We start from the raw sequence: 22,143 nt of genomic DNA, 5'->3' as shown, positions 1-22,143 counted from the left end.
TTCTTTCTGCTTTTATATTTAGTTGTTGAAAAAGATGGCTGCTTATGATATGTTATATGGTTACAATTCGGTGATCATGAATTCTTTAATAAATTTATAAAATGAAATGTACCAGCGGAGATAATTAAATTGTTGGAAAACCAAAGAAATAATAAAATATAAACACCAATGGAATAAAGCACTACCTGGAGGTACGTAAAAAGAAAATAATTTATTAATAAATGTTAAACTTAACAATGGTAAGCGCTTTCACAACTGCTTCATCAGACCATAGACACACAAAAAGGACTACACCCATACATATATACAAACACTTCAATTAGCAAAACGCCAATCACTAAATATCAATAATTTTTGCTAACTGAAGTGTTTGTATATATGTATGGGTGTAGTCCTTTTTGCGTGTCTATGGTCTGATGAAGCAGTTGTGAAAGCTCCTACCATTGTTAAGATTTCTTTTTACATACCTCCGGGCAGTGCTTTATTCCATTGGTGTTTATATTTTATTATTTCTTTAATAAACATGTTTAAAGAAATCATCATTGTAAGCACATCTAATAAAAAAAATAGAAAAATTCACATAAAAGTTAAACATTGCAGATGGCACAATATCCCCTTTTAATGAATTTTGACCTTGCTTGAAAACTTAGTTTAGCATTCTACCCAAGTTAACACATTAAATAAATAAATACAAATTCCCCTTCTCAGTGAATGAGGTCATTATGAGCCATAATTACAAAGAATTTACCCCAGCAAAAACCATTACACATTGAGTTTAACCCATACCTCTCAACTGCTTAGACTTTGCAGAATTAGCATATTTTACCTCATAATTTTCTTCTGTTCCACATAAAATGTGAAGTTTTCTGGCAAATCATTGAGAAATGAGTCACTAAATATGACACACATTATTTCCAGACTTCATATCCTTTGCCCCCCCCCCCCATTATTTTTGGCTTTGTACAGAATTCTTGTGCTTAGAGGTTGAGAGGTATTAATTAATGTTGGGTGGGATGATGCCAGGGCAGTTCTATGGGCTAGGCTTAGAAAGGCTCCAGGGCCATTAGCCTGCTACACACCTATGAACGGTTTACTATCAAAATTGCGAACGGCACTACGTCGACTGTCATATACTCGAACATGGAAGGTTGTAATCGGTAATGTCGAAGACAAAATAATCAATCTAGGAATGGTTTTAACATGGGTCGAGGTAGGGGAGATGTTTGTAGTTCGGAATAATACTGAACACCTACCTCAACCCATGTTAAACCATTCCTAGATTGATTATTTTGTCTTCGACATTACCGATTACGACCTTCCATGTTCGAGTATATGACAGTCGACGTAGTGCCATTCACAATTTTGATAGTAAACCCCTATGAACCTGTAGTTTTATACATGTGAGTGTGGGTGTGGCATCCCTGGTCCTGGCTGTTTTCAGTGCCATGTGCACTCCCACATCATTTTATTGGAACCCTCTTTCCTTTCTCCCAGGGTGGGTGAGCCATCATTACTCCAATTCCACCCTACCTCCTGACTTTTTCTGTGCCTGGACCATTATTCAAAGTTAGGTCATCTGTATCATAACCAGAGAACTCTATGCCACTGAGATGGACACCACTGCATGATATGGAATGTATCAAACAAACCATTTATACATTTGTAGTTTGAATTACTGTTTACTTTTTATTTCACAAGGATGCTGTAATTACGCTACCTCCATGAGATGTATGTTGAACATGTCTTTATATAGCTTTCACAAGCTTTTATGACTGGACCATCCTTTGGATAATTTTCTATTGTACTTCTCTGGTGTTTGTATTTTTTGAATATTATGAGATAATCATATTCTATTATTTTAACAGTCTAGTTAGGGCTATATTCAAATATGTTTCAGAATTTAGTCATATTGTACAGTTAGTTCAGTGTTATTTAGTTTAGGAATTATAAATGTCTGAATGTTGCTGGCAATGCCTTTTTCAGATTGTCTGCTGTGATTCTGATTTTTTATCTGTACTTGAGTTATTTTCTTTTCATTCTATTTTTGTTATTTTTTGTTTTTAAGGTTTTGATTTCTCATGATGATTTTTTTATGTGTAGTATGTAAATGGGGCTGAGTTTTTGCAACTGGCGATGGTGAGTTAATGACTGACACACACACAAAATGATCTTCTACCTACTGTCCTAACTTCTCTTCCTTCTCTACCCCTCTTCAAACAAAAACTGAAAATATTCCTCAGAACAAAATGGCTATGCCCTTGCAACAACCCTGACTAGCTGATTAACTCTACTAATTTTCCCTCTACATATCCCTCTTGACACTTTTGTTCTTATTTCATTTGTAAGTAGAACTGTTTACTTGTAAACTACTATGATTGACTCTTTATAAATGTCGTATCCTGTAATTTTGTAAATAGTACTCTCTTTTTTTTAAACCATTGTCTTTGATGTATTGTAATTAGTTACTTACCAGTGTGTTTGATATTTTTGTAAATAATTACTAACCAGTGTGTACCTAAATGTATATCAATATTTTTTGCTCTATGTAAACTTTATTTTATTCTACACTATTTTACTTTTTTATTTGTATTGTCCTGGAGCTTTTCTCCCCGGGCCTCTACTGAAAATGGACATATATCCAGTTAGACTAGCCCGGTCAACAAATGTAAAATAAATAAATAAATAAATAAATAAATAAATAAATAAATAAATGTGCAGAGAATGGGACAAATAAACATAACTACAGTCTGTCTGATCAATATATTTATGATACCCCTTATACACTGCTAAGATAAATGCACGCACACATCCATGCATGTGCACATACACTCGTGCATACACATTCATGCAGAAGCTCAAATATTGGTTCGTGTTTGCATGTGTGTATTAACCTTGAAGGAAAATAATGCTAAAGTGCATGTTAACTTTATCTGCATATGAACTTCTGTCTTCTCAGTTTTGCCATTATTCTTTGTTTATTAAACTTGAAGTCTTTAAATCATTATCAGCTGCATTCATGATTTACACTGACATTTTGATGAACAGACAATAGTATGGGAAATTGATTCCTACCACTCTCAACAAAATAAGTCACAATCTAGGCTCATGTCCTCACCACTAGTACCAAATATGTAATACGAACAGGGGTATGGTCTCTTCATCCACACCACTGCAAATCATACATTATGCAAGAGATAACTGTCCTTAAGGGCACATGGCAAGTGTACAATGCTGCCTTGGGTAATAGCCAATGCCTGCCACCCCCAAATAAGTGTGACACTGTACAACTGTAGATAATGAGTCATACTCCCTAACTCTCCAGGAATTTTACCCCCCCATAGAGTAAGTCACCAGCCCACTGCCTTCCAATATAGTCTTGCAAACAGAAAGTGAGAGTTGCTCAAAATTATGTTGCATGTAGCACAGACATAGACAGAGAAAAACAAACACACAACTATAGTCAAAAATGGTGTCTAATGATAACTCTGCAGTGCCAAAATCCCATTTCCCAGTTTAGAGTATGCTACCCACTAGCCAAATGACACTGGAAAACCAGGGGCACAGATTACTTTTTACCTCTAAAATAAGCCAAAGTTTGAATTTAAGAATGTTAGCAAAAGCTTAAGTAGCAACACTTTCATAGCTGGATGCCTACAGTTAGTTGAATACCTTATCAGTACACACACCCTTAAGCGTGGAGGGCTTCAGTGAGAGCATGTCTGGTATTACTAATTAGGCATCCAGATACACTGAAAGTAGTGTTTTTAGTTTTAGAGAGCACAGCCAGGGCAGGTTCCCTGGTGATCTTAGGGGTGAGTGTAATTCCATTTTGTTTCTGGAGTAAAATTAGCACTGAATCTGTCTGCAAGTATGTTAACTATGTCTTCAGGGTCAGAGTGGGTAATGCCATTTTGGATAAGTTTTGCACAATGTGTTATTTCTTAGTTTTCTAATGTAATTAAAGAAGAATTTGAGCTATTTTTGGCTTTTGATACTAGTTTAGGTTCATGTTCAGCTTTAGTCTTTCTGATGGTAATTTTTTATTTCCTTGCTGATCTTTTTTATTAAGTCTTTAATGTGGGTGGATATGTATGAGACTTTAATTTTTTTTGTTTTCTTTTGTTATTGTGCTTATTTATAATGATGGACCACCAAGGTGGTTTATTTTTAAATTTCCCATTTTATTTAGTTCTAGTGGAGATGCTAGATCTATAAATGTTTTTTGTAGGTGTAGAGTTCAGATGAAAATGTAGCAGCTGAAGCTTCATGGGGAGTGGTGATATTGCACGTAAACTTAAAATAGCTCATCATGGAATTTAAGTTTGTATGTTTAAAGTCGGCAAATTCAGAACTGCTTACCACAGTGGTGTTGGTGGATTTAAAGAAGAAGGTTATTAATTTGCAGTCTGACTTAACCAGGGATGGTGATACTAAAGGCTTGGCATATTCGAGATCAATGATGGTGAGGACCAGGTCCAGAATGCTCGGGCCTCTAGTGAGCTGGTTAACTATTTGCTATAAGGAGTTGTCATTTACTAGGTCCAGGAATCTTTGGGCATATCCAACTTTAGAGGTGTAGACACATCAGTTAATTGAAGAATAATCAAAATCAACCAATATATAAGTTTTTTGATGAGGACATTCAGAAATCTATCATGGTCTTCTGGGGACATGCATAGAGTCCTCCAGCAGGCTATAGATTAATAGTTATTCTTAATAAGGGTAAGCTGAACTTTAATAACTTCAATATTAGGACCACAAGTGATTTGCCTAGAGGTGATACGGGAACACCTCTGCTGTATTCCTTAGGTCTAAAGGCATCACAAGCACTGAATTCAAGTAAGGAGGAAGTGCTCTCCTTGCAATGAATTCAAGTCTTAGTTACAACACAGAGCTACAGAGATAGATGTTTTCTAAATGAAGGAGAACAATAAGACCAGGCAGTTTGCTGTCAAGACTTCTGGCATTGAGTACAGTCCATGATGTGGCCACATTTAGGATTTGCAATGTCACTATTTACTATTTTGAAATATGCAATAGTCTAACCTGATGCAAAATACGCACTATGTAGACAGCAAGGGCTTTGGCAAGTAAATAGAAGCCATAGAGAAGGGGTGTAGGCCATCTGTAGTGAAAGAGGTTGGCCTGTCTTCCATCTCATTCCAGGCTGATACATGTTGGACCCCTCTCCCCTGCCAGAATGACACCAACTACTTAGCCAATTACTGAAATCAATTATCTTGTGATTTTGGCATCATTCATGGTGTAGTTAGGATTCCACTCAGGACCAGAGCCTTGCCGACAGCCATCACATGCACGGTAAGATCCAGCATGTCTCTCTGCATATCCCTCACCTTTGAGCACTAAACATCCTTCACTTTCACATGGATAAGCACTGTGTCGTATGCATATTTTTCAGGTGTGAGAGACTAAAAAGCCCTTATGACATCATGGATCCAGGTACTAGAGACAAGTAACTGGTATCCTGTCGTTGTGCAGGCTCATGCGCATGGTGTCTATGTGCCTGACAATGGAGACACAGATTATTAGAACATTTCTGCTTGCATTCTGTGAGCTTGTGATAGTGGAAAGCTTGTGGTCCACAGGCTGGTGACTCTTTGCTATGTGAAAGGGTGATGATGATGTGCTAGTGCAATTATGCTTAGACTTGATCCTTGTAGAGCTAGGAGATTTTGGAAGTGTTTTTGAAGTGATACATAATTTATATGTGTGGATTGTGTTGTGTGGTACTCATGGACTTTTATTTTAAGTCAGAGGGGTTTTTTCCATGTTAGTAAGATACCTACACCTCTCATAGATCATAATGTAAGTATCAAGTATTAATTCAATGTCTGTTAGCATTAAGCAGTTCTCACACAAGCATATGGACACCTACCGCTAGAAACCTGACTATAGATGGTAAAACAGCTGATTTCACCACAGGCATAGAATACATTAAATACATGTATCTTCATTCATAGGTAGTGTTATTGTATACAGAAGACATGTTTATGGCAACTGTTGCAATACACTTCGCCGAATGCACATCTTGTTAATGGAGTATATTACTGTCACTTTAAACTGAATGATGTATTTGTCATCATTAAGAGATGTCAAATGTTGGCTCGTCAAGTATTCTGCTGTTTGTGAAATGTGCTTCTGTGCAGGTATGTGGGGTTTTGCTGGTTAGGGTTTGAATAAGGGCTAGATAAAAGGACAGATTTTAGATGTGTTTGTATTTGAATGTTTTGGAGTATGTGTGTGAGTGTTTCTAGTTTATGTTAGAGTCAGACCTCTCAACTGCCTCTATTTTGGAGGAACATTTCTATTTTCTGGCTTGATTTAAGATGCTATACTGGAACACAACACGAGCAGTCCAAACTGTGTGAATATCTTTTAATTCTGGTACCTCGGCCTTCGCCTTCTCATAGAATACATTTTGTAAGTCAAATCCATCATCATATTTATATGAAGTAATGTTTAACACAATTGATGGAGTGCATTAATCATAATTAATAAATGTTTTATAATATAAAAAAATGTTGCTCATGGAATAAAATTCAATGTAATTTATTTAATGCATACCATTTTACAATAAGAAGTATGAGATTTCAAAGGTGAAGTTAGAAACTTTATAGTAAAAGTGTCACTGATGAAATTTGGTTTAATGTTTAATGGTTTAATTGAATCAATTATTTATGTAAATGACATAGATGTGTTATAAAAGGGGTGTTGTTTGACTTACAAAATGTATTCCATGAGAAGGCGAAGGCCGAGGTACCAGAATTAAAAGATATTCACACAGTTTGGACTGCTCGTGTTGTGTTCCAGTATTGCAGCTATTGTAGTGTGGAGTGTGTTTTAGGTTTCCATGTCGCTCAACGCAACAGCAGTTACCCCGTTGGGTACAACACATCAGGTTCAATCAGTCAATTTCATTTCCATTTGGAAAGAAAGAGAAGAAAAAATGGCACTAAATGACCCTTGGGTAGGTGCTGCAAATGACTGTTCAGAAAAATATGCAAAGCTAGAAAAAGCAATGATTAAGGAAGTTACGACTTTCTATGATTTAAAACTCTTGGAAAAGTATATAAGTTCCAATATTACACCAAGAGATTTGAGAGTGGAGCGTCTCCCTGCCTATGATTTTGCAGAAGATGAAGCCGATTTATCCTCGGAGTGGAAAGCTATTTCATTAAGATGTACCTTAAGCTGGCTGGGTGTATTGGTTAAAAGAAATGAAAGGGTTCTTGACAGAGTTCGTGCCTCTGTTTTGCAGTTGCAGAAAACACTTGTAGAGGAGAGCTCTGTTAGCGCTTTTGAGAAGAACATGATTGAAATAAAAGGGAGAATCTCGAAGGTCGAGTCGGAGGTCATTTCACGTAAAAAAAGAAAATTTCTTCGTGATACTAGAGACCACGATTCCGGTAAGCTTTTTTCCTGGCAATACAGCTTTAAGAGGAAGCGAGGCGCAAGTCATGACGTCAGAGGGGGCCCGAGGCTAGGCGCGGCTGGTGATACATCAGTGTCTTCAGTGGAGATGGAGTCCAGTAGCAGAAAGAGCGTTTCCTTCGAAGATTTAAAGTTGGAGCAGGAATCTGTTTCAGGCTCGAATGGAGGAGTCAATAACTCTGGACAAAATCCAGTTCCTACTAAGGGGCGAGGGCGTCGTTTTCAAGGCAAGGGAAGGAGATAATAAAGGCAACTTTTCCAGGGACAGAACTTTGAACAATTGTTCATATGGGGTTGTTCATTTGCAGCAGGACCAATGGGACGTTTGCAGTTCATTTTCACAAAGGGATAGAGGTGAGCGTTTTCGCATTATAAACATATCTGACTATATCATCACCGACTGTGCTAAAGGGGTTTTGCACAAGGGAACCAAGTTTGTTCCAGTACGATTTCCCTCCTTGGCTGACATTTTGCTAGATGCAAAAGAATTTTGTAAAAAGTTGCATTTGAGAGTATTTTTTTCTGAGAAAACTGACAATGTCGATAATATTAATGTTGATTCAAGTTTAGACAGTTCTTTAATGAATATGACATTGCATGAAAATGATATCATAGACATTTTTTCAGATGATGATACTTGTTCTCATTTTACTGGTTTTGAATTTAACACTGGTTACGGTAGACTTGATGCTCCTAAGGTCCCTTATAAGAGCAATTTTATTCCGCCTAAAATCAATGCAGCAATTTGTGTTTTTGAAAAAACTTTGTTTAAACAATTGGAAAAAGAACATGGCAAGTTTTGTAGGGGTAAAAAAACATATAATTTAGACAAGGATGAGTGGAAAGCTTTGTTAGAGTTAAAAGAGTCCAACGAGCATTATGTATACACCCAAGCAGACAAAGGAGGTAATTGGGTAATTTTGCCCAGAGAAAAGTATAATTCGATTGCTTGGGGATTACTTAATGATAGCAATATTTACATGAAGTTGGCCTCTAACAGCTGCAAGAAATATAACTCCTTATTGTTAGAACTGTTAGAGAGGGGTGAAAGGTTGGGTTTCTTTACGTCTGCTGACATAAGGAGATTATACATTAAAAATCCAAAGAATGCTAGATTTTTTATCATTCCGAAGGTCCATAAGGATGTTATGAACCCACCAGGTCGCCCCATTGTTTCGGGCAAAGGGGGTTATTCGCAAAATATAGGGATATTTTTTAGATTCTATGTTGAAATGCCACTTACATAGGGTACAATCTCACATAAAGAATACAAGAGAAATCTGTAAAGAGGTAAAAAACATTATTTGGGAACACAATTTCTATTGGGCCAGTGTGGACGTAAAATCTTTGTATACCAGTATTAACAAAAAATGGGGACTGGAAGCCATTGGCAAAATGTTGGGTGAGGGGCCCAGGACAAGTTATATCATAAGCCTTTTAGAATTTTGTCTAACACACAATTGTTTTGAGTTTGAAGGTAGTTTTTTCTTACAAAAGGAAGGCATGGCTATGGGGGCAGCTTTTGCGCCCTCATATGCCATTCTTTTCATGGCCCATTTCGAGAATTCCTTTATTTATCCGAGGGAGTTTTTTAAAAACAACATAGTAAAATACAAGAGATTCATAGATGATCTCTTGTTTTTGTGCAGAGGTGACCCCAAAGAATTTGAGAGATTCATTTCAGAAATGAGAAAAAATCCATGTGGTTTGGATTTTACATATATAGTTGGTGGAAGGAACATTCAGTATTTGGACATCGAACTATATGTAGGAAGGGATAACAAGGTACAATACAAACCCTTCTATAAGGTTACAGCAGCTGACAATTTTTTGCATGCTTCCAGCATGCATAGTGATTGCCTTATAGACTCCTTACCATTAGGGGAATTCAAACGTATAGGGTTTAACACTTCTGAACTAGAAAGGATTAATATGGAGTTTGATAAAATTGAGAGCAAACTAAGTGAAAGAAATTATTCCAAAGTGAAAATTAAATCAGCTAGAATAAAAGTAGAACAGGAATTGGGCTTAAGGAAGTTTGAGAGGAGAGGTCCATTGCATGTGGTTGAACGTCCTAATACGCAGAGGGAAGATGTTGAAGTGGAAGGATTAAATGAAAAAATATTTTTTGTTACTAAATATTCTCAATTTTCTTGTGTGTTGAGAGAGGTAGTTTCAAAATTATGGCCCATTGTCACTGGGGATGACAAGGTGGGGAGACTATTTCCTACCGCAGTTACCTTTTCTTATGGCAGATATCCCAATTTAAAAGAAATATTAAATATTAGGAAAACACGAAGGGACAGCATTAAGAAAGGAACCTTCAGATGTGGGAGGTGCAAAGTATGTTCCAGAGTCAGAAGTTTAGATGGAACAAAAATCAATAACGTATATTATAAGGCTCTGGAATATTTTGATTGCAATTCATCTGGGGTAGTTTACATCATAGGTTGTGGTTGTGCCAAACAAAAATGGTACATTGGTCAAACCAGCAGAAAAGTCAAGCTCAGGATTTTGGAGCACTTGGGGGACATTAGGCATGAAAGATTAGATAGTCCGGTGGCTAAGCACTTTTGTGAACAGCACAGGGGGGTTCCGGAAGGGTTTATTTTTTGTGTTTTGGGGAAACCCAAGAGTTTTGGTGATGATGCAGTTTTTCATATTAAATTACTGGAAATGGAATCTAGATTTATTTTAAATTATAAAACTCTCTTTCCAAATGGTATGAATATGGAAATGTAGCAAATATTTTTATATAACAAATCTTTAAAACATAAGTTTTTACATTTGAAATCCATCATCATATTTATATGAAGTAATGTTTAACATAATTGATGGAGTGCATTAATCATAATTAATAAATGTTTTATAATATAAGAAAATGTTGTTCATGGAATAAAATTCAATGTAATTTATTTAATGCATAACATTTTACAATAAGAAGTATGAGATTTCAAAGGTGAAGTTAGAAACTTTATAGTAAAAGTGTCACTGATGAAATTTGGTTTAATGTTTAATGGTTTAATTGAATCAATTATTTATGTAAATGACATAGATGTGTTATAAAAGGGGTGTTGTTTGACTTACAAAATGTATTCCATGAGAAGGCGAAGGCCGAGGTACCAGAATTAAAAGATATTCACACAGTTTGGACTGCTCGTGTTGTGTTCCAGTATTGCAGCTATTGTAGTGTGGAGTGTGTTTTAGGTTTGATTTAAGATGCCCCTATTTTTGGAGGTATGTCCCTATTTTTGTGATTGATTTGCCCCTTCACACAATTTTTTTGAAATCCCCTTATTACATGTGTTTTTTTAAACTGTCTAGTGCACAGAAAACTACACTACATGATGACTACATGACCAACATACTAATAGCAGCAATATTTAAAGGGGACACGCATCTTACAACTCCTCTTTTCTGAAGCAAACATAAATGACCTTGTGTGGTACAATTTAACAATACAGTTCATTAAAGTCTACAGATTTGACACTCTCATTGATAATGTGCTTATTTTTTCCATCATTTTTGACACCCTCTGTTTTTAAATGTGTTTGTGAGTATTATCCTACATTCCCACTGGAAATGAGAAAATGTATGTGCTAGTTGATAGTCAGATTTTATGCTAATTAGATGTCCAGATTTTTAGTTGGATGTTCTTATTTTTCAAGGGTCTTTATTCTTATTTTCAAATTTTCAGTGTCTGCTGCTTGAGAGGTATGGGTTAGAGCTACCATTAGGTAAAGCGATAATTTTATCATTGTGTATGCGTGTCTGGGGTCTATGTTTGGCCATCAAAGAATTATTAAATCAAACGGGCTGTACATCAAACATTACTCAACAAACATCACTTTTAATGAGCAAGTATGTCTTCAAAAATAAAGTCATCGAATGGCCATAGCTGGCCAACATAAAGGAACTGCAATCTACTGCTACTACTACTAGCTTACCTGTGACTTAGCTTTAACAAAACCTGCCCTTTCCCCAATTTATTGTGACCTCGGTGACGGTGTTGGTATATATAATTAGCGGGGGGGGGCAAAGCCCCCCATATATGTATTGTCTCATGTTCACAAAATCCTTTTGATGTGGGGGGCTGCACCCCCCACCCCCACTAATTATATATACCAAATCTGAGGCCACACTAATTTGGGGAAAAGGCAGGTTCTATTAAAACTAAGCTACCGGTAAGCTAGTAGTAAATCGTGTTTCCTTTATGTTGGCCAACTATGGCAATTCGATGAATCTATTTTCAAAGGCATGTCTGTTCATTAAAAGTGCTGTTCATTGAGTAATGTTTGATTTAATATTTTTTCAGTACACGAACATAGACCCTGTGTGTGTGTGAGGGTTTGTGTGTGTGTGTGTGCATTTGTGTTTACCACTCAGGTGTAGTGGTACTGTTATGGAACGGGTTTTTATGGTAATGAATAGGGATGGGATAAGGGGCAGCATTAGGATTTATTTATATATTTATTTAAATTTGTTTACTGGGGTAGAAAACTGAATAATGACCAATTACAGGCTCAACCAGGGTTACATCATAATGTAACAGTACAATGTACAGCATACAAATAACAGTGGCTTACATTTATGAGTAAGCACACAAAATCTGACAAACAATATGTACTTAGAAGATCATACAAAACAAATATGTATGGGTTAGCACACTATTATGGATGTACAGGGGGATGAAGGGTGAAACTTAGTACACCTGTGTAAGGTGGTACAGGGGGCAAATCCCCCCCAGTATACCCTAACTCATATGTGCTAACCTTACCGTACCATTGCCTGTAACATTAGCCCTACACGTTACCCTAACAAAACCTCTTTCCATAATATTACCACTATTCAGCCAAACTATGTCTGTGTGTGCTGTTCGGTTTATTTATTTATTTTTTTTTAGTTCACACATCAAAAAAGGAAAGCATTTGTTTTCCTTTTGTGATCAATTTTGGTTTTGATTATTTTTTTTAATATTTTTTAGCCTGAACATGGAGAAACTGATGTACTGTTTCCGCATGCTTAGAAATGATAACATATTTATGACAACACCGAGTAATTCAATATACAGCTGAGACAACGTTTATTTTGACAACAGCATATAACAGCACATGACACAACACAGTGTAAGGAGAAAACAACTAATAATGAATAAGAAAAACTAATTCTGTTTATTTCTAACATACAAGGGCAGCTAGTTCTAGGTTGCAGGTAACATCTTGCTAAAGGCCTTTTCCCCTACCATCAGGACGAATGCTGATCTCATTACATTTATGGCACCTTGAGCTTGTGATCTCAAGGAGTAATTACAAGTGGTAATTTTTACCCTTTGAGGTGGGGATGAGATAGGTACAGCAGTGTAGTTGTTGGTGTTTAAAAGCTGGGGAAGCTAACACCACTGCAGATGTAGTTTTTGTTGGGATCCAGTTGGCATTTTGTAGTCATGCACTGATGTTCTAGGGGATACGAGCTATAAAACTTGTCGACAGAGGTTTCTAGCATGCTTGTATTGTGGGGAGAGTTAACAGTAGCCCCTGGAAGTATGTATTCTAACTCTAACATTAAAAGATTAAAACCCATAACTCGTCCAGCTTCAAATATAAGAAGGATGACAAGTTTGTAACTCATTTTGAGCTCCTTAAATGCCTTGTCCACATTCACTTCTACATGAAAGATAGCGTGGGGTAAGCTGTCATTACAAATATTTGTGCTGCTGAAACTTGAAATTCAACTTGTTTAAGGGATCCATAATATGCAACATAAAGTAGTCTTTCAGTCTTTGAGGGGTGTCAGAGATAGTTTTGCACTATTTACTGTTAACTTGCTGGCATATAGCCAGAATAAATTTTAACAAAATAATTCAGTATTTTTGAAAATCCTAAGTGGTCTTGGCAGGTTTCAGCAGAAATAAATTGTTGACATAAATAGTTATTTGCAGATGCGGTATGACAACAGCTATATCAGCAACAAACAGTGAGAACAGCATAAGGCCTGGTAGTGATCCCCGAGGCACGCCTGTTTTAAGTGAATCTATTCCTGAGTCCTAAGATCCAGAAATGACCTGAAATTTCCTTTATGTAAGATAGATCTGGAACCACTTTTATGACCTTTGCCTAACCCTACATTTTTAGCCTTTCTGTTGGCATAATATGGCCTACTGATTCCAAGCCTTTTCCATATCATTAAATATGGTTCTTGTTACTAGTCTGTTTTCTGCATTATTTTAGATAACATCTGCAGTGCTCCAAATGCCTGCCAATATGCTGCAATCTTTTCTGAAGTTGTTCTGCAAAGAGGACTTCAGGTCATATTACTTAATAGATTAAGTGGGCTAAAGCTAACAATAGGGTGGTAATCTTGAGAAATGAATATTCCAAATAGTTTGGGGACAGGGAAGAGGATAATATGTTTAAACCCTGGAGGTATTAATTCTGTGGGAAGTGACAGGATGGAAATATATGCTATAGGCTTAGAAATGCTAATCCAAACCCTCTTGAGAAAGGAGGGGTGAAGAGGAGTAGTTTTGGAATTATAGCTAGAATGTAATGTATTTAGGAAAGTACATACTTTCCTTGAAATGATCTCCTTAAAGTAGAAGGAACGGAGATTAACAGGGAATTCTATTTAACTATGGAAGGAAAGCTGATTCATAGAAAATGTACTGAATTTTTTTCACCTAGATCTACAGCTCAGTAACATGTTCTTTGATATTCTTTGCAAAGGTGTTGTTTGCTCTAAAGCAGTTAATGTTGAGGGACTTATGCAAGTCAGCAGACAGATCCTGGATAACCTTTCAAAATAAATTAGGGTGCCTCAAAAGGAAGGATAGCATTTTCCTACTGCACCAGCATTTGGCTGAGCTTGTTTTTTCTGTAGTCATGTCTGAGTGTAAGGAATTTTTGAAGATAACCTGAGTCTTCTCTGTTCTTTTGTTGTACACAAGTTGTGTCCCTGTTCATCGTCTGGACAGAAGCTTTGAACCAGGGGCACTTGTTCCCCCTTTAGCTTTCTTACACCACAGGTTACACTGGACTGTTGTTAAAATGTTCACGACACACTGACTGTAGTACTGTGTTTTTTCTTTAGCACTACTCGCCATTCTATAGCTGCAAGTAAGGGTCTACTGGTTGTACAGACAGGATAAGTGTGAGGTCTGTTATATGACTAAGTAGCCATTATTAGACAATAACTATTAAGTGTATTGGGGAGGACACAATTATGAAGATATCTAAAAACCTTTTTGGAGAATACTGTGTCCAAAGGCTAGTAGTCCCACCTATGGATATGGCCTTGTGGGTTAAGATTTCTGTTAAATTATTAAGAACTAAGCCTCTGTCTAGTTGGGTTTTATTAAGCACTAACCAGATCAATTTAAAATCTTCAGCAGCATGAACATATTTTGTAACCTAAAAATGTACCTCTCAGCACACCCTCAGACAGTTTAGTTAAGGTGGGATAGTATCATAACATCTCATTTCCTGTAAGAAATACTGTGCCCCCAGTTAGTAACTTGGATAATAATGAACTTGGAGCTTGATTATCCTTGGGGAAGTTCCTTATATATACATAAATATCACTATTATAGTAATAATTAACAGGACTCCACCTCAGCTCATTGCCTTGATCATCATCTGCTAGCATACAATAGTTGCTTCTAATGTGGCCAAATAGGAATGCGCCATCTTTGTGCCATGTTTCAATAATACAGAGTCATCGAGATTGCACTGGTAACTTTTAAGGCAAAACAACCATTTAGACTGGCATATGTACAAGCAATATAGTGTAACTTAATTTTAGCTTTTTGACATATTTATATGATAATCACGAAAGTTAACTGACCCACTATAAACCCATTTTAACCATGACTCTAGCCATAAAGCAAGAGTAAATGCAAATATTAAATTAATTTATATAACCAAAATACATCTAGGTGTTGACAAGAAACTGGAATACCTAGAAGAAATCCACCTGTACACAGACATAACATGCAAATTACACTGAGACAGTAACAAGAGGCCAGGAGTGAATCCCAGATCTTAGAGCTGTGATATAAAAATCGCAAGAACTAAGCCACGGCATCATTCTACACTCTACCTTAGCTATCTGTGCAATTCAGTCACTTATAGCAGAAATTAACTTTAACTCATTATTTCTAAAATACAACTGATCGTTTGTATTAATTTCTGCTGTTAACAGGTAGCACAATGCACCATACTGCACTATTAAATGTATTTACATAAATGTATAGGAATCATTTAATATGCATTTGGAATACTTATCACTAGGCTCAGAAGAAATAATGACACACACACACACACACACACACACACACACACACACACACACACACACACACACACACAGACACCCCCCCCACACACACACACATGCTCACACACACACACACACACACACACACACACACACACACACATGCACACACACATAATACAAAGAAAGTCTTCTGTTAATGTGCTGTCTGAATCATAGAAGTGAAAGGATAATATTTATTAGCTCTCATTTGGGACTCAAAACAAGACCTTCAGGAAACCATGCTGGTGTCATTGCTGCTGGACCAACAAGAGCTTCTGAATAGATACACACACACACACACACACACACACACACACACACACACACACACACACACACACACACACACACACACACACACACACATATACTCACTCACACAGGCGTACACACATACACACGCACTCACATACCTACAGAAAAAGCCCTCTGCTTAGGTGCTATGCAAACAACAGAAGTGAAAGGATAACATTAACACTTATTTGGGACTCAGCAAATACATACTATAGGCCCAGAAGAGCCACTTTTACCTGCTGAGTAGAGTTCCTGTATGGGATGGCTGAATCTGTGAACAGAGCAGCTCCAGCTGCCTTTGTTCTGCAACAGGAATGGTGGGTTTAAAACTCTGAGAACTTCTTAACCAGGTATAATCCACTCCATTCTTCAGTACTTTCTGTTCATTTTCAATTTCTTGTGCTAACTTCTCACGTTCTTTCAGGTGCCACTTCAGTTCTCTCAGTAATGTCTTGGTCACAACATCTGATGCTGACTTTTGTGATGGTTTGCAGGGTTCAGTTTTTGACCACTTTATCCAACCAAAAAATGGCATTTTAGAGCTGTGGAAAAAACAGAGAGATATATACTGCATCATTACAGATATAAAGAAACTCCTGAATTTATACATTTAGATATTAAAAGCTGATCTAGGTGTACTCTTGGGAATCATTCAATTATCTCTCCAAAGAAAGACTGAATGTTGCTTTACTGACAATATTCGAGAAGTAGTGGATTGAACTTATAATTATTAACTACGGGGTGTGGGAAGATGTCAGCTACATCTCTTAAAAGTTAGTTTTAGATAACAATTGCAGGAATGAAGTTAGTGGAATTCAGTGAATGGAATTTGCTGAATTCCACTGTTATTGAATACCATGCTGAATCAGTGAATTCTTATCAATCCAGTCTCGTAAGATGTTAAGCTTTTCTTTTTTACCCAAAGGAACTTTATTCCCCTTCAGTATTAGCAGATGTTATAATAACTATAGTAAATTAAGGAAAAGTACCTATAATGAACGCAAAAACACAATGCAGAATAACATATCTTGCAATAAAACAGTCACACCTATATATTAAAAGGAATTATTATTTTTAGGCCTACAGTAAAGGGAGTTTTGCAGCCTTGTCATTGTAGATAAGGATACCAAAAGTATTGTATATTCCACTAGCTGAGAATGTTAGTATAGCTTCCTTTGCAGAAGTAATCCTGACAGCTTTCTCATTCTGGTCAGTAGATTCAGTTTCTCCTAATAGCATTACCAGCTTGATCACAAAATACAGACATTCAGAAACAAGTACATGTTCAGCTGCTCTCTTTAACAACGTGAAGAGTGATAAGAAAGACTACTTCACGTGACATTCTACAAGCATGCAGTTCTAGCCTTAGGTGAAATGGTGCTGTTGGTGAAGGTTTCCACGGTACACCATCACTGCCTACAAGTCTGTCTCCATACATATTTTCCAATGACCTCTTTGTACTCCCCATCCTGGTCTCCCCCCTTTGTATTACTGATCAGCTTTTTCTGCATTCTTTCAACGCATGCTAACTGGCCAATAATGTACTATACTAATTGTAGAGTAAATAATTAATTTAAGCAGGTGCTGTTCCATAGAAATGATGGAGCTAGAACTTTTTTTACCAACCTTTTGATGCAGTAATGACCTGAAAAAAATCATGAATAAGGAAAGAGTTTCAGTCTTTTTTCTTTCAAAGTTGAAATAATTTGCATCAAAGATTTAATGTTTAAAACTGACAAAATAGCAATTTACAATAAATTGAGAAGACAAATGCTTGCAAAGATACATAACAGTATCTGCTTTCCTACCCTTTCAAACAAAGACTCTCCTTCTGTGTATCCCTCTGGTGTTAGACTGGATTGAAGTGAAGGCATGAATGAACACAGTCATACTTCAAGTGGATGCTGTCTTACATATACACAGCATGCTTCCTTATTCATATCCCCTAAATGATAGCCACCTTCTGTGTACCCCTCTGATATTAGGCTGGGACAAAACTGAAAGAACATATAGATCACGGTAATGTATTTCAACTTGTTGTTGTCACATGTATATAGACAGCATGCCTTTTTATCCCCACCCCAAAAGATAATCATGTGTATATATGTATGAAGTTTGATTATGATGAAAGTGAACAAAATAAGAAGTTATGTACCTACCATAACGTTCCATGTTAGTTGTCTTCTCTCGCCTTCTTTCTTGCTGGATGGGTTCGGAGCCGATCCTCGGCTCTGACTCGGCACTTGCTAAGCTCGAGAGCTAATTTTACCAGCTCGAGGCAACCCTATATCCCATGATGCAAGGCGTGATTACCTCAGATCTTGTTTGGTAGCTATGAAAAAACCCTGCTAGTAACCTTCTTCCCAGAAAGGAAGAAGGAGGACTAAATGTGGAAAGAAAAACAGCAAATAACCACTAAAGACTAGTGATACTTCCAACTGGAAGTCCATAGAAAGGATGAACAGTACCCAGAGAAGAGTACAATTTCAAGATCTGTCCAGGCTAGGGGGAAGGAGGGAGGGACGCAAGAAAGAAGGCGAGAGAAGACAACTAACATGGAACGTTATGGTAGGTACATAACTTCTTAATGTTAAGTTGTCAAACTCGCCTTCATTCTTGCTGGATGGGACCGCGTCCCTAGCACCTCTATCCTGGGTGGCTCAATGGAACAGACTCTTGAGAGCTGTGGAACCAAACCTAGCCCTGTCCCTGGAGGCCAAGTCCAATTTGTAATGAGAGACAAAGGTGTGAGGAGTGGACCAAGTGGCTGCCGCACAAATGGTGTCAATAGGTAGTCTATCCTGAAATGCTGTGGAAGTGGCTAGGCACCTGGTAGAATGTGCGTTTGGTTTCGAGGACAGTTGCTTGCCCCTAAGGAGATAAACATGAAAAATGATAGAAGACAGCCATCTGGCTAAGGTCACCTTGGAGACCAGAAGACCTTTTCTGTTTTCTGCATAAGAAAGAAACAGTTGATCAGATTTTCTGAATTGTTTAGTTCTGTCTAAGTAATATCTGAGTTGGCGATGGACATCCAAACAATGAAGTTTCTGTTCTGCTCTGTCAGAATAATTAGGGAAAAAAACTGGCAATTCAATAGATTGGTTAATATTCGTCTGGGAAGCAACCTTGGGCAAAAAAGATGGATTAGTTCTTAAAGACACTCTGTCTTTGTGGAAAACCAAGTATGGGGGACGGACACAGAGAGCTTGAAGTTCAGACACCCTCCTGGCTAAAGTAACAGCAACCAGAAAAATTGTCTTCCAGGAAAGAAACTTTAATGAGCATTTAGCAGCCGGTTCAAAGGGGGGCAGAATCAAGGATGCCAGCATTAAATTCAGGTCCCATTCCGGAGGAGGATCTTTGACTGGAGGTTTCAGCAGAAAGATCCCTCTAAGAAAGGCTTTGCAAAGCTTGTGAGACATTATGTTTTGATCCGCTAAGCCAACATGAAAATTTGAGATCGCTGCCAGCTGAACCTTAACTGTCGAGGAAGAAGAACCTGACTGAAAAATCTCAGCTAGGAAGTCCAAGACTGACTGTACTGGAGCTGTAAAGGGATCTATGTCCCTAGACTTTGCCCAGAAGGAAAAACGCCATTTACTAGCATAAATCCTTCTGGTAGAGGACTTTAGAGAAGCTACTATGATATCTTGCACGGGATTAGAAATCATAGGAAGCCTGGCTAAGGAAGGAAGTGGAGCAACCAAGCAGTGAGGTTGAGAGAATGAATGGCCTGGTGCAGATGACCCGACTGGTGGGTCAGAAGATCTGGAATTGGATCCAGATGCCAAGGCTGAACCAAGAGATGACGATGAAGGGACGGAAACCAAATTTGTCGAGGCCAGTAAGGGGCAATGAGAATCAATTTGGCTCTCAAGACGGTAGCTTTCTGAATCACTTGAGGTATCAGCGGAAATGGAGGAAAGGCATAAAGAAGACCCCGGGGCCAATCCTGGGTTAGAGCGTCTCTGGGGGGATGGCCTGGAAGTGGAAAGAGGGAGAAGAAGTCTGGGCATTCACTGTTTTGGGGTGTAGCAAAAAGGTCGCAGCAAGAGACGCCCCACTTCTGAAAAATCCCGTCCACTACTGATTGTTTGAGAGACCACTCGTGTGGCATGAGAATAGCTCTACTCAGTCTGTCCGCTAATAGGTTGGATTTCCCGGGGATATGCGTTGCTATCAGAAACCGATGAGAGGAGATCGCCCATTGCCAAAGTCTGAGAGCTTCTCGACACAGTGGATAGGACTTGGTCCCGCCCTGTTTGTTGATATACCAGACTACAGACATGTTGTCCATCTGAACTGCAATAGTCCCTGAAGGAAGAAAGTCGCTGAGGGCTTGCAACGTTAAAAGCACCGCTCTCATCTCTAGGACATTTATGTGCAGATGGTATTCTATGGGTTGCCAAGTCCCGTGGACCATCCTGCCCTGATAATGCCCCCCCCCCACCTGATCAGAGAGGCATCCGAAGTGACTGTGGCAACCGGAACTGGGGGAACAAACAGTCGGCCCTGATGGAGTTGTGGAGAAGACATCCACCAGGTTAGGTGACTCTTGCAAGATTGAGTCATGAAGATCTCGTGGTGCATGGGAAGCTGCTGGAATGACCACTGGGTGAACAACATCCACTGCAGGAGACACATGTGGAAGCAAGCTAAAGGAAGGAGTACGATGGCCGCAGCCATAAGACCTAGTACCTTCAGGACAAATCTGGCCCTGATCTTTCTGCTGAGTAGTATGATCCGAACATACTTTTGGATGTCCAGAATTCTTTGGTTTGTGAGTCTTGCTGACATCCCGACAGTGTCTAATTCTGCGCCTATAAAGGTAATAGATTGGCAAGGAGACAATGAAAATTTTTTGGAGTTTATAGAGATCCCTAACTGGTTGCAGATGGGAAGAGTGTAGTCCCTGGCCTTGATAAGTTGATGCCTGGTGGTGGCAGAGAGGAGCCAGTCGTCTAGATACAGAAACACCTGGAATCCTTGATGTCTCAGGTGAGCCGTGACCACTGCCATGCATTTGGTAAACACTCTGGGGGCTGTAATGAGACCAAAGGGCAGGGCTCTGAATTGAAAATGACTGGTCCCCAGCCGAAAGCGGAGAAACCTTCTGGAGCGCCTGTGAATTTTTATGTGATAGTACGCATTCTGAAGGTCTATTGAGCACATCCAGTTGTCCTTGCCCAAAAAGGTTAGAATGGACTGAAGCGTGACCATCCGGAACCTTGCCTTCTTGACAAACTTGTTTAGTTTGCTGAGGTCTAAAATTGGTCTCCAATCTCCCGTCTTTTTGGGGACCAAAAAGAATCTTGAGTAGATTCCGGATCCTACTTGGTCTGCTGGCACTAGTTGGATGGCTCTTTTTGCTAGGAGCTTTGATACCTCCAGCTTTGCCAATTCCCTTAGACCGGGTGAAACGTCTGGAAGGGATTGATGAGAAACGGGATATCTCTCGAAAGGGATATTGTAACCCTCGGATATGATCGACTGTACCCATTTGTCTTGAGAAAGGGAACGCCAGGCTGTTGGGTACAGTGACAATCTTCCCCCGACTGCCTCCAAGGGTGGACAGTCGGGCAACACCTCAGGGATGCTGGAAGGGTTTATCAGAGAGAGGCTCCCTGCTACCCTGATTCTGCGGACCCCCTCTGCCCCTAGGGTGGCATCTATTGTTATTACCCCCTCTGCCTCTGGGGGTAAACTGACCACGTGCATCCAGCGTTACTCCCTGAGATTTACGAAACCACATTTCCCCCCCTTCTGACCTTTGGGATAGGGTCTTGAAGGGGTGGAGAAATTGACTCCTACGGCAGAAAGAGTCTTGCCGTCTTGCTCACACCTGGTCAATGTGTCCTTCACCTGAGGCCCGAACAAAGCTGAACCATCGAAGGGAGTATTAGTGAAGGACGCCTTAAAGGGATCCGCGAAATTACAAAGCCGCATCCAAGACTGACGCCTAAGTGCCACTCCTGTGCCTGCGGCTCTACTCACCCCATCGGCTGCATAAGAAATGAGCCGCATGGAGGAGTTAGTTATAGAATTTAGGATTCCGAGCTGTGAGGCAATCTTTTCTTGAGC

General features: G+C 38.6%; 1 protein-coding gene across 1 annotated transcript in view; it reads right to left on the bottom strand.

Moving 5' to 3' along the window:
* The window catches only part of RD3L (RD3 like), a 35,823-nt gene extending 19,226 nt beyond the window's left edge, over positions 1-16,597 (bottom strand). The window contains exon 1 of the mRNA XM_044074497.1: positions 16,296-16,597. Coding sequence (XP_043930432.1) covers positions 16,296-16,594 — 299 coding nt within the window. The 5' untranslated portion in view covers positions 16,595-16,597. The remainder of the gene's footprint in view (positions 1-16,295) is intronic.
* Positions 16,598-22,143: the final 5,546 nt, after the last annotated feature.

This window comes from Protopterus annectens, chromosome 6.part0 (genome assembly GCF_019279795.1).
Source record: "Protopterus annectens isolate FY-2018-M chromosome 6.part0, PAN1.0, whole genome shotgun sequence".
Lineage (NCBI taxonomy): Eukaryota > Metazoa > Chordata > Ceratodontiformes > Protopteridae > Protopterus > Protopterus annectens.
This window is presented reverse-complemented; position numbering and strand designations above follow the sequence as displayed.